This window comes from Ambystoma mexicanum, chromosome 7q (assembly GCF_040938575.1).
Source record: "Ambystoma mexicanum isolate Mex_15411 chromosome 7q, UKY_AmexF1_1, whole genome shotgun sequence".
NCBI lineage: Eukaryota > Metazoa > Chordata > Amphibia > Caudata > Ambystomatidae > Ambystoma > Ambystoma mexicanum.
The window spans coordinates 1,012,237,999-1,012,251,386 of record NC_090941.1 but is presented as its reverse complement, the minus strand read 5'-3'; the positions used below and the strand labels follow the sequence as shown (position 1 = coordinate 1,012,251,386).

General features: G+C 45.8%; 1 protein-coding gene across 3 annotated transcripts in view; it reads left to right on the top strand.

The window, feature by feature from the left end:
* The window catches only part of PDE2A (phosphodiesterase 2A), a 2,546,881-nt gene that overhangs the window by 2,507,865 nt on the left and 25,628 nt on the right, over positions 1-13,388 (top strand). For all 3 annotated transcript variants that reach the window (XM_069640246.1, XM_069640248.1, XM_069640247.1), the window contains 2 exons: positions 1,717-1,791; positions 8,359-8,458. In XM_069640246.1, the coding sequence (XP_069496347.1) occupies positions 1,717-1,791; positions 8,359-8,458 (175 nt within the window). The remainder of the gene's footprint in view (positions 1-1,716; positions 1,792-8,358; positions 8,459-13,388) is intronic.

Here is a 13,388-nt window from a genome sequence, read left to right as displayed (position 1 = left end):
GAAACACAGTCTAAAAAACCCAGAGTGGACCAAGAAATTTGCCACTGATTGAAACACTGCATGCTGGGAAGCTAAATCCTAAAATGCCTGAGTTAACCGAGAAAGCTTATCTGGAGAGCTGTACATACTGTCTGATTGGAACCTGAATCAAAAAGGCCAGGTCCAGTGGTTACAAGAAAGAAAGAAAGAAAGAAAGAAAGAAAGAAAGAAAGAAAGAAAGAAAGAAAGAAAGAAAGAAAGAAAGAAAGAAAGAAAGAAAGAAAGAAAGAAAGAAAGAAAGAAAGAAAGAAAGAAAGAAAGAAAGAAAGAAAGAGAAAGAAAGAAAAATTGCTTAGGGGACACAAGTCTGACAGCCCAGATGACAACTGAGACTGATTTGAAGGTGAAATAATGACAATTTGATCTCAGTATGCATGCAGCAGGGCACTCGGCCCATCAGCAAAACATCCAACAAGGAGACAGGAAGCAAAGGCAGAGATTGGTTTATTTCCATACAGATGTGCAGAAATGGGTCTGGAAGCCAGCATCGCTGTGCCAGAGTTGTGGCCCTTGAGCACAGAAACCTCACGGCTTTTATACAGGTTTACACAAAGCACCTCATACAGAAGAAACCATAAGATGCAATGACCCTCCTAACAGCATGTCCTGGGGGCATGGCTTTGCAAGACCATCCAAGCTCTATGGAATGCCGCTCGGGCCAACCCATGTGGCACAGACCATCTCCCCTCTGGGAGCTTTCCATTGTACCCAAACAGCAGGCTCAGCAGTCACATGGTCCTTATTGATCATCCCTAATATGAGATTTCAAGGACACTACATGTACATTTAGCAATGTCAAATAATCACTGTGTCGCTCTATCACAACCCTGTTCTCACTGCAAGTTTAAAGTGGACCTATTGCCGCCAGGTTAGTAATGTGTGCATGTTGTCATCAATGCCCCAGCAAAGGTACATTTTCTGTGAACACTGAACATGAGAAGTACATGTTCTTTGGATGTCATCACATTACCAATCAACAATGTATAACTCGTAAGGGTTTACTTACATCTCTTGGAGGAAGTTACCAAAGTCCTGGGCCAAAAAGTCAAGGTTAAGTCAACTGGCCCTTATATAGTAAAGCCATCAGTTCTGGCTCTTCTATAGGCATTAGTTAGCTAGGCACTGCACAGCCACTGCCATAATATGCAAACTACTAGCACCATTGCCAGCTGTTGCCCTCTTAAGTCCAGGTATTAAGGCAAGAACTGGAAAATGTGGATCCCATGCCTAAGCAAAAACCAAAACAGTTGGCTTTGCCAATGCCTATTTCCTTGAGGAGATACTCATGGCAACCATCTTCCTGCACGCTAGGCCGGAAGTCAATAACTCCCCACCTCCTCTCCCCATCCATGTTCAGCAGTGAAGAAGTTGTTATCTGCAACTGCAATTCAGCTCCCTAAAAATGAGGTCTATAACACCAGCAACCCAAACGTTTTGTGTATATGTGAGTTTGTTCTTCGTCTGAGCTAGAACAGATATTAAACAACCAAGTACTTAATACAGCTCATATGACTACAATTCATGTTCAGATATGAACAAACGCCTACAAGTACTAAAGGGCTTAAATTAAAAATATGCCTGATCTGGGTATCTTACTCCATTTTTATTTTGTGATATTTAGCAAATATATTTCTTAGAGATATTGTAACCTGTGACCTGTTTGTGTTGTCTTGACAGAGGCATCACTTTGCGCAGGCCATCGCCATCTTAAACTCCTCCGGATGCAACATCTTCGATCAGTTCTCCAGGAAGGTGAGTTGAGAGGCATTCCTTGGTTGGTGTATTGTGTACAGCAGGGTTCGGCAAACTTTGGCTGTCCAGAGGGTTTGGACTACAACTCCCCTCTGGCCTAATGTCAGCAGCTGGTCTGAAGAGTTCGGAAAAAGCAGACGGTGGCCCGTCAGACCCACGCGATTGTGCAATGCAGAGCAGTTACGTGGTTCTTCCTGCTTCACTCTCAACACCGCTGGGGGAAGGGGGTCGGGACAAAATAGCAAACCTCAGACACTCCTTGACTTCTAAGATAACTGTAGATGTGGGGGAAAAAGGGAAATACGTTAATTCCAGTGGCCCCTTCTCTCCCCTTTTTATTCTGCAATTTACTTTATTCTTTGACCTGCAGAGTCTCCTCTTACTGCCTGGAGACTGAACTTCATATCTATTCTCTCTCTTAATCCAAGTATTGTCCAAAACATGACGTCTTTGCACTTTGAGTAATTAGAGATCTAATTTCTACAGTTCATTCTCTCGTTCACATTTTATCTTTGACTTCTTGAACTGAACCTTAATTACCTCACTAACTGAACAAACTACTCGATTAATAAGATTGTGTAACAATACACAGGTTTTCCCAAAACAAATTCCTTTTCTAATTAGTCACTTTCAACTTTTTTTTATAAACAATTTTTATTATTTTTTATAAACACAGTAATTTACAGACTTGCATAAACATTGTACATCAAATTCTGCATCAAGTCTTGACGTCTGTTCTCCACACTCCCCCCCAAACCCCCCGCCCCATCCCCGGCCTACGTCGCACTCCATGGTTCGACCACCTCGCAACTCTCTTCATTAGCAACCACCCTTGCATCAGTCTCCACTTGTACTGGTGTATTCTCTAATTCTATGGCACCCTTCTCAGAGGTGGCCAGCTCTGCTATCAACTGTCTCCAAGCTTCCATCCCCCCCTCGCTTTGTTCCGTATTCTGGCCTATTGCGTCTTGCCACACCACGGTCTCTGCATTTGCCCATTTCAGCAGGTCCATCCACCAAACCTGCACTACTGGCCTCATATGCGCTTTCGATCCCATCGCTGTCCTGCGCTTTGCAAGTATATATGCCAAATCCTTAAACTTACATGCCTCGCTCTCTTGGGCCTTGTGAAGCCCCCCAGCAGACATGCCAGGGGGGATCCAATGTCCACTGTGATATCCGCCCGCGCTAACATTTGGGCTACCTCTCCCCAACATCTTCTAATCTCTGTGCAGGCCCAAAACATACATCTGCATTCATCTTTCGACACTTCGGGCATGATTGTGCTCCTGCTTGGCTGAGTTTAGCTATTCTGTTTGAGTTCAGGTATGCCCTACGGGTCACATATAATTGAATCAGTTGTAAGTGTGCATTCCTAGACACCTTTTTGTGGTACGCCATAGCTCTCATCCACACTGCCTCTGACATTTGTTCCTGCAAGTCTGCCTCCCAGCTCCGCCTTGTCGGCACTAACGCATCTCCCATCTTGGACATCAGTAGCTCATATATCCTCGAGACTTCATGACCTCCTTCTGATACATCATAAAATGTCTCTATCTTCTCGTCAAGCTGCAAAGATGCTGCAACCACTGGCAACCTGCATCTCAGGTACCTTAGGAGGCAGGACTACGTGAGATGTTGCCCTCGGTTAACCCCAGTGTCTCCTGTCAGTTCCCCCAAACTCCTTGGGTAACCCTTCCTTTAGCACATCTCCCACCATAGCTACTCCCTTCGGTTCCCAGTATTTCCTCACATTTAACCTCCACTTTCAACCTTTGGTTATCCCTTTCAGCTTTCTCCTTTCTTCAATTGGTTACTTCCATTAAAACTAGGAGAGTTCTTGCGCCCAGGAAGGACATGTGTCGCTGAGACGCAGCAGAGTAATGGCTCCAGTTGGAGACCCTTCCTTCTCTGCAGCACGCTGGCGGGAAACACTTCTTACTAGGGATAGTGTCTCACCATCACTACTACGGATTGTAACTAAAATGTAGATTCAGCATTAGACTACAAAGCTGCGATCTTGGTATCCTTGACAATGGGAAGCACACACGTTGCAAGGACTCTTGCGCACCTGCCTCCATGACATCTTGTTGTGCAGAGTTGGTTCACTGAGCTCAGGGCTCAAAAATCTTTGATGGTACATTTTACTTCTTGATATTATTTTAACTATGTGATTTAACGGCACGTCTTTTCCCAGAACTCTGTGACTAAATGTTTGAGGTCTATCCCCCTCAAGGCAGTGCGTTAAATGCTGACGGAACTCTAATCTGTACATTCAGTCACTGCACTCCACCACACTATCAGGACCATGTCCCTCACAGTAACGATAAGGCCCCTGCTTCTTATTTCCACGAACGATTTCTTCAGCAAAATTATTCTTAGAGATGTCAAAATGATGACCGACTCCGACGAATAGTAAGAGGGCAGTTTAGACCTTTGGCAAATGTTCCAGTTCCCTGACTTAGGCCTCAGGACCAATCAGTTTCCAAAAGTCCCTTCACTATCTTGGACTGGGAGAGGCCTAGACTCCTGGATAACTTAAGTTATGGAAAGAACCTTAATGATTACATGTATAAACACACACAACAATTCCCACTTCCCAATACCTACTCCTAAAATACTATTTCTAGACTAAGGTGTTTTACACTCTTGTGGACCTGACACCTAGCAGGCACAATCAATGGTGAGGGACCATGGTAGTTGTAGTCCAAATCATGAAGAAAGCCACATGTTGCAGAACCCTGGGGCACACGTTCACTGGTGCGTTAACAGTATAACCAGTAGGTGTCTTCACAGGTTTTCATCATGTAGAGCCAAAATGGGTCCTCCAGTGAAATATATCAAAATGGCCCCCCAAGCATTACCCCTGTGGCCTCCTTCCATTTTCATGCTATTGCCCTATGCAATGTTGATCATGAGTTTGCATCTAAACCCATTGACACAAAATGGTTAACTCACCTTAGACTTGGCTGGCTGCCGATTGGCGACATCTTGGAAAAGTGGCTGCTTGCAATGGAGTTTACGAGTATATGGCCCGTTATTGATGCTGCTGGTGTTTCCATGAACCCATTCCCATGGAGTCCTATGGGACCCCATGGGAACGGGGACTAACGTTTTGCGGCACATAGCTTCCCAGTCCGCCAGGGCTTGTAATGTCTCAGTGGCACCGGGAAGCTAGGTGCCGGAAACAGTGTTACGAGGTTGCAGCAAACTGCCGGTCGCACCAGTGGATTACCGCCAAACTCGTAATGAGGCCCATAGTATTAGAAGCATCATGCTCCGATCCTGCAGAATATACACCCCTCAGAAATGGCACAACAAAATGACCGCTTTCTTGCTTAAGTTTGGCGTTAGTGGTAAGACATGTGGGGCCTCATTACAAGTTTGGTAATTATGTTACCACCATTTTTCCAGCACTGCCAAATTATAGGTTTTGGCGGATTTACTGCTGGTGGAATTACAGCACGATAAATCTGCAGATTTTTGGAGGAAAGGTTGCAGATTCACCTCCGGCTTATTGCTGGAGGTACACCACCCTATGACCATGTGTAATCCCGTGATAAACCCACGTGACCATGTGGTGGTAATGGTGAACGATTTTTGCAGTAATTTGGCAGATTTACCAGCGAATTACCGCCAAACTCGTAATGAGGCTGTTGGTGTTTTTGAATACCAGATGTTTTACCACTGTACCTCATGCAAGTTTCAGATGTGAACCTCTTCAAATCCACCTCTGCACAAAAGCATTACATCATGAGGCGAATAGCGCATGCAGTAATATACAGCAATATGCAGTCCCTGTGAAGTATATGCAGCAATATGCAGTCCCCGTGAAGTCCTGTGAGGTAGAGAAGAAGATAGCAGAGAGGAAGGACCCAAGTTGGACCGGGGAGGGTCGGTCAGAGAGGGAGGAAATCAGCCACACCAGGGCCTGAGCGGTGATACCTAGGTTATCACAGAGACAATTTAGCAGGATGGCATGGTTGACAGTGTCAAAAGCAGAAGAGAGATCAAGCAAGATAAGGACACAGGTGGTGTTAGAGTCAAGGTTGGAGAGCAGGTCTTCACAGATGTTCAGCAGAGCAGTTTCCGTGCTTCTGGCAGCTCCGAAGCCAGACTGATGGTCATGAAGACAGCCAACAGATTCAGTGTGGAGATTAAGCTGGGAGATGGCCAGTTCCTCCAGGATCTTGCCCAGGAAGGGAGTGATGGAGATTGGGCGATAGTTAGCCGGGCAGGAGGGATCGGCAGAGGGTTTCTTAAGTAGAGGGTGCAAAATGGAATGCTTCAGGGGGGATGGGAAGACTCCAGTGGCGAAGGAGTGGTTGCAGAAGTCAGCCAGGGCAGGAGCAAGGGTGTCAATGTGGTCCTTGATGGTTTTGGAGGAACAGGGGTGAACCTGTTTTGACGAGACTTTCATAGATCGGACTTGTCTAGAAACCTTGTCTGCGGAGAACAGGGGAAAGGCAGAGAAGGAGGGAGGAGAGGTGGCTGCAAAAGGGCCAGAGGAAGAGCAGGGAGTAAGGGGCGTAGGGGAGAGGAAGAGAGTGAGGACAGGATGGCCTGAGTTTTAGAGATGAAGTGCGAAGCCAGTGCTGTGCAGAGGGCCTGGGAAGGAACAGGAGAGGTAGAGGCTGCAGCAGGATTGGCCAGTTCCTTGAAGATTTGAAAGAGTTCAGCCGAGTTGTTAGATGCCACCGAGACGCGGGCTTGGATATGAGCTCTCTTCTTGGTGAGGACAGAGAGCCAGTATTGCCTTTGGAGCAGGCGGCAGGCCAGTTTGTCAGAGGATGTACAAGAAGCACGCCATATCCTCTCGGCCACCCTGCACTTGCGTTTAAGTGTGACGAGGTCTGAGTCATACCATAGGTTGCACTTTTCTTTGGGCTTCAGAGGATCCTCATGACAGGGGCAAGGATATAAAGAGTATCATATTTAGCAGAGTGGAGCATAGAGAGGGCTGTGTCAGTGTGAGAGTCAGCCAAAGAGCGTAGAAGGGGGGTGAGAAAGTGGTGGCGAAAGCCTCAACTGATACGTGCTTCATGGGTCGGATGACCGAGAAAGTGGGTGGCAGTGATGGAAGTGGTTCGGCCTGTGGAGTAGAGAGGGTGAGATGGGAGGAAAGGAGAAAGTGATCACTCCAGGATAGAGGAGTGGTGAGAGGGACAGAAAGGGGAAGGTCTGAGGAGATCAGCACATCCAGAGTGTGCCCTGTAGAGTGAGTCGGGCCAGAGGGGACAATAGTGAGTGAGAGAGAGTCCCAGAGGTCACGAAAGAGTCCAGAGGGAGTACAGGAGGCATCCAGGTGGATGTTGAAGTCTCCAAGAAGGAGGAGTTGAGTGGTTGAGGCCAGGAGTGAGGAGGAGAGGTCCGCCCACTCAGAGAGGAAGGAGGAAATCTGACCAGGTGGCTGATAGATAGTAGCCACAGTAAGGAAAAGGCTAGGGGAGAGAGAGAGCCTGCAGACGAGGTATTCAAAAGAGGAGTAGGCCTGCGTAGGAATGACACAGGCAGGTACCCACTGGGGGAAGATCGGGACTACACCCCCTCCAGAGCGGTTGGACCAGGGCGCAGAGAGGATCTTGTAGCCTTCCGGGAGGAGCGTGTCAAAGCTTGTGACAGAGCTGGCCGTGAACCATGTCTCAGTGAGACCGAGGACAATGAGGTCAAGTTCTCCCAGAAGGCGGCAGATGTCGGAGGAGTGTTTGACAGCTGAGCGAGAGTTAAGAGTGGCAATGTGGAGAAGGTTGCCATCCTTGAAGGACATCCTGGGAGGGGTACAGATTAGAGGTATGCCCTGCGGAGGTGTGGAAGGAGCCCGAATGGGTGCAGAGAGGGAATGAGAGGGCAAGGTAGCCAAGGTGGAGGCAGAAGGGGAATGTGAGGAAGGGGGAGAGGGGACAGCAGGAGAAGAAAGGAAATTGATGAGGCATGGGAATCGTCTATCAAAGAGGTGAAGGTTGGCCTGAGGGCCTTGGACCAGGATGGTCCCATTTGAATAAACATTAATGATGACCTTAAAGGAATGGAAGGAGGCCAGGAGGACATCCACCGGGTGCCGTCATTAATGAGAGAAGAAGGTAAAGGAGAAAGCACAGAGATCATATGTAGGGTCCATAGTTCTGGCAAGGGAACGACAAAGAGCATGTTGGTGAGAGTTTCCTTGGGGGAGGCACTGGTGTAGGTGTCGGCGATAGGGAGGCCTGGGTTGGAGACTAGGATATCCTTTTTAAACTTCTTCCTATCAGATCTCATGAGGTGGCAGGATAGTCAATAGAGAAGCAGTTACAGAAGATAGGAGAGACAGAGAGCACCATAGAGTAGGTGGGGAGAGGAGAGAGGTGGAAGGGAGAGGGGATGACTAGGGAAGGACACCGGGCAGGGTGCAGGCAGACGAGACAGCGAGAGGTAAGAAGGTTGAGCAATAGGACAAGGCAACACTCGGGTTTAAAGAACTATCCAAATGCACATTTTTAAGACACTGTACAGTAACAAGGCCCATTCTTTGTGACTTTTGCTTGCATGTTTGGTGTTGAGTTATCTTATGCTGTCTGCTTTCTACCCCAGGATTACCAAAGAATGCTGGACCTGATGAGGGAAATTATCCTAGCAACGGATCTGGCCCATCATTTGCGAATCTTCAAGGACCTTCAGAAGATGGCAAACGGTAAGGGTGTCCAACTGCATGTCCCCTCCCTGCTTCCCATCTTCAGAAAACTGCTCTTCTCCCGGGATGGGGACTTTCGAGACCCTACACATATTTGGAAGGATTTTCAACTTGCACAACGCAAACCATGCCATGGCTATGTGCATGTAATGCAGACGATGGCGAGGTGAAGCTGATGCTGTTGGTGACCCAAAGATGTTGGTTGAACAGATTTCCACCATACGCGTGAGGTGGAGTCCATCATGATACCATATATAGAAGGGAGGGACAGGTAGAGTGTAGCGGTGTAGTGATCTTTTTGATCTGTAATGGTGGTAGATCCTGATTCTTACCTGTAGGAAAAGGCGGCCTCTTGAAACCACTGGATGCATCCCAGAAAAGGGGCGATGTGCTCTCTGCTTCCTAACTTATCAGTTCATTGGCATGTTGAGCATGGAGGCCTCTTGAGAGGGGTACTCCTGAATTCTGCCACGCCCAGGTAGAGACCCTAAAGTCATTGTTTCATTTAAATTCTTTATTCGGTATAAAACCATAAAGTAACAAGCACATTAAAATACACATGTAAAATCACTTTCCATTCTCAAGTGATAGAAAGGAATTCATTTTACATTCAATCTTTTCCATAATTTCATCCCTTGTAAAAATCTAAAGAGATCAAATATATAGAAATAAAAACTATCTTTAACAGTTCATTGCAGGAGACCTCTAATAATAACATAGAAAATGAACAGCCACCACACTTCTCAACCAACTTATGCCAATGGATCTGGATTACTTCCATCCTGCTTCATCTTACCCAATATTTGTGTTCTAAGTAACTATGAACATAACGAGCCACTGCGAATGCAACGTAGTGTGCTGTTGAATCTCTACAGAATGTCAATGCTTCAGTGGAAGATCATACACTGGCCTCCCAAAGTAACAGTCTCAGGTACTGGGTGCTCAGATCTTTCAACTTCACACAGATAAACAAGAAATGAATAACAGTTTCCATACATAAATCGCAAAGAGGACATGTGCACAGACCCTCCTCCCCTGCACCACTAGCTTGGGAGGATAGCTCAGGAGCAACATGCTCACCTTGGAACCAAGACGACACGGAGCACCACAGATCCGATCCCCGGGTCCGCGCTTAGACACCTCTGGGTATTAAGCGCGTTATAAATAACCTATCATATCATATAATATCATATCACCCCCACACAGGCCTCAAGATTTGGTAGAACAGGCCAGAGGCAATGTTCCCATCCTAAAGCGTATATATAAAGATCCCTCAAATGGCGGATGTATATAATCAGGGTAACAGTCAAAACCATTATCTATCTTGCCCTCAAGATAGTCTGGGGCCAATGTAAGGTTTATGGCCTCTATCGTCATTTCTCTTCTCCTTGCAATTGCTGCGTTCTTAATCCTGGATAAATCAGATTTATCATGTTATCAGGGGCATCCCATAATGCAGACTCATTTAACTCAATTAGTTGCTTCTTAAAATGTGCAACCCAGGGTATGCATCCCCCCCTCCAGACTTAATAGATGTTTTAATGCATCACGATACTTCCCAAGGCAGTCCGTACTTCACAGTCTGAGCCAGTAAAAAACTGTCTTTAAAGCAACTAAGTCAACTACCGGGATGATCTCATATTCCAAATGTAATCAAGCAGCAGGTGAACTTTGCGGTAAGATAAACAGATTTTTCAAAAACCTATTTTCAGTTTTATTAAGCGACTGTGAACTACAGTAACCCCAGATTTCTGCACCAAAAACGGAGGATGGTATTGCCTGCTTTTGGTATAATTCAACTGCAGGATAGATCGCACCACTCCCATGTTTTTTAAGAGTAGGAATGTGTTCCCCACAGTATTTTGCTATATTAATACACGCTTTGGCAACCTGTGAGGACCATCTACAGTTCTCATGGAATCTAATTCCGAAATGGGCATAAAATAAAGTCTGTTCTAATTTACATTTAACCACATAGATGTTCAGTAGCCTATACTTCAAGAACTGTGGCCTAAAGACATATTCTTTGTTTTTTCGCATATTGCAGGGTAATTATCCATACTCCTCTGCACCAATGCCATAACTATTTCATTGATGCAGATACTAAACTGTAAGGGGGCAAGGACACATCCTTGCCTAACCCCCTTCACCACATCGAAATGAGCAGTCAAGTCTCCAGCCAAACCAAACCGGACAACAGCCCTGTTCTGGGTATACAAAGGCTGTATGGCAGAAATTAATTTTGAGGGAATTCCTCTATCCCTCAAAGTCCGCCAGAGGGATTCCCGTGAGACGCAGTCTCAGTCAAAAGCTGTCCTGAGATCCACAAATACAGCGTACAGCTTCATCTTAAACAGCACCGTTTATTTCTGCATCAACAGGAACAGCCAGAAGCTTTGATTGACAGTGCTCTTTTCTTTTTGAAATCCCCCTCTACGTCATAAATAACATCTTTTTCATCAGCTCGTGTCTGTAGATGAAACAAAATGGTTTTTGCAAATGATTTCCCCATGCTGTCTAAAAAGGAAAGGGGCTGATAGTTAACTGGGGCGTCCCTCCCCCCCTTTTTATATATAGGTACGATTACCGTATTTCACCAGGAGGCAGGCATAATACCCAGTCTAATCACTGCATTAAATATTTTACACAGAATTAGACCCCAGACCTCTGCCTCATCTTTGTAAAAGTCTAAGGGAATCCTGTCTGGCCCAGATGCTTTTTTGCTCTTCTGAGTCTCAATAGCCCTCCACACTTCCTAAGTATTAAGCGCGAGAGTCTCTTCCCCAAAGTTTTGTTCTGAGTATGACTACGGCACAACATTCTGGTTTTGTTCACTAGTACGGTTTCTGTACAAATTTGAAAAAATGCTGCCACCAAGTATCTCACGAAATAGAACATTGGAGAGTTAAATCCCCATTCAAATGTTCACCGGCTACCAATTTCCAATAGGAGGCACAATCCCCTTCTTTATATGCCTTTCATAACTCATCCCATTTTTGCGCGACAAAGTCTTTCTTTTTCCTTGCAATTAAGGACTTATAATCAGATCTATATAATTGGAGCTGTGTCTTGTCCACAGCCCCAACTAAACCAGACATTGCCCTATTTTACTTTTTGCCTCCCTGCAGGGATTATCATTCCAGCCAAGTGTAGATATTGCATGCATTTTGGCTCTTGTCCCTGCTGAGGTCAAATGAGGTCAAATGAGGCACTAGATTCTGTCAGTTTATCAAATGCATAACTCTATATCTGGGACACTGTCTGAACGGATAACTGCAAGGATTTTCAAAATGGCTTCATATGTAAATGGTTTTGTGCCTTGGCCGACCACCCTGGTCCATTTCACCGATTTACGGGCATGGGCAGCGAGAGCTGTAATTTCCACAATTTGTGAGGCTTGCACTGGTAAATGAGTGGCCGTATTAGGTCTAAAGAAAATACTCAGGGGTTTATGATCCCTTTCGGTTCTTTCATGGATCCTAAATTTGCTTACCCTGCCCCAATCCTTGCCGAAACCATAATATAACCAATGAGGGTGCTACCATTGTGCGCAGTAAAAGTTACTTTAGCAGGTTGATCTTCTACAAACCTGCCACTACAGCCCCAAATGTTCCATGTTATATAAATTGCGGTCTGTGTCAATGGCACGGTGGTAAGCCCTCTTTTTTAGGTGCCCCTACCAGGGGGGGGGTATCCCAGGCACTATCCTCGTCCTCCCACTATCCCTCTAATTCCCTTATGGGTTCCATTTGCAAATGTACTCACGGTTATATGGGTGTTCATAGGATTGGATCCCCTCCATGAGTTTATCAAATCTTGTATCTGTTCTACCGCGGGCAGCCCATTAGCTTCAAATGGTCGGTTATTAAGATTAGATAAGAGAATCCAATAGTCTTCCCCGGTGCAAACAGCCAAATGCTGAAGGTCGTCTATTCCTGTTGGTCGGACAATCCCCTTCCAGTCTAGTACAGTCTCCAGCAAGATAAGGTCAGCCCCATTTGGTCTACATGGAGGGCCTTTTCTTGCTGGAACCTGAAAACCGCGATATCCCTGCATGGCAGCCATCTCTATTGCCCAAGTGTCTTGCAAAAGGATCAACTGAAAGCCCCTTGCACAATCAATCCAACTGGATTCCTCCTGATATCCAGCAATATTCCAAATCTGGAGATGGCAACCAATGTAATCAAGTATGGAGGTTGTACGTGGTGCTATTACCCAAATAAATGGAATTCAGTGCCCCAACCTTCGAAGAATGAAAGGCTGTGTCAGCGGTGAGCCAGGTGTCAGCAGGGAGCACTTAGCTCCCTGATCCATCTGACTGATACAGGAGACCTTGGACAGCACTTGCACTTGTAACCCCTGCTCAGTTTCGCTGTACAACTCAAGGGGACATTGTGTTGCCCTGCCACCACACTAATGAATGCAAGTACCATTGTCTGCATATCAGAAAGTGCTTTTATATGCTCTACCTCTGTTGTCTAGTTCCCCCATCCTATTCCCGTGAAGACTCGCCGCCCTATAGTGTCTCTGACCTCTGAATAGCAACTTTCAACGTAATAAATGCGAGTATGACTCCTGCAGCAGTTCACAATTGACTATTGAATGACCAATATATTTCAGTAACACCTGCAAAGGAGTACACAGTAATAGTGATGGGTTTTATATAGCGCTTCATGCCAGATTCCTCACACTTCTATGTGCTGTAACACTTGTGAACCACTTGTGTATAGGCGCGTTATAAATGCCATATCAAATCATATCAATACCAGGTGTTATTATTACCAGGTTTAATGGTGATCAATTGATCAAACCCGGAAGTATGAAGGGCTGGGCCTGCACTGCTGCGTAATTCAAACTTGCCAAGTGCAGACTTATTCCATATATGTTGCACACACTTACCTCATGGGCAATCCACACGGAAATCCTGTGC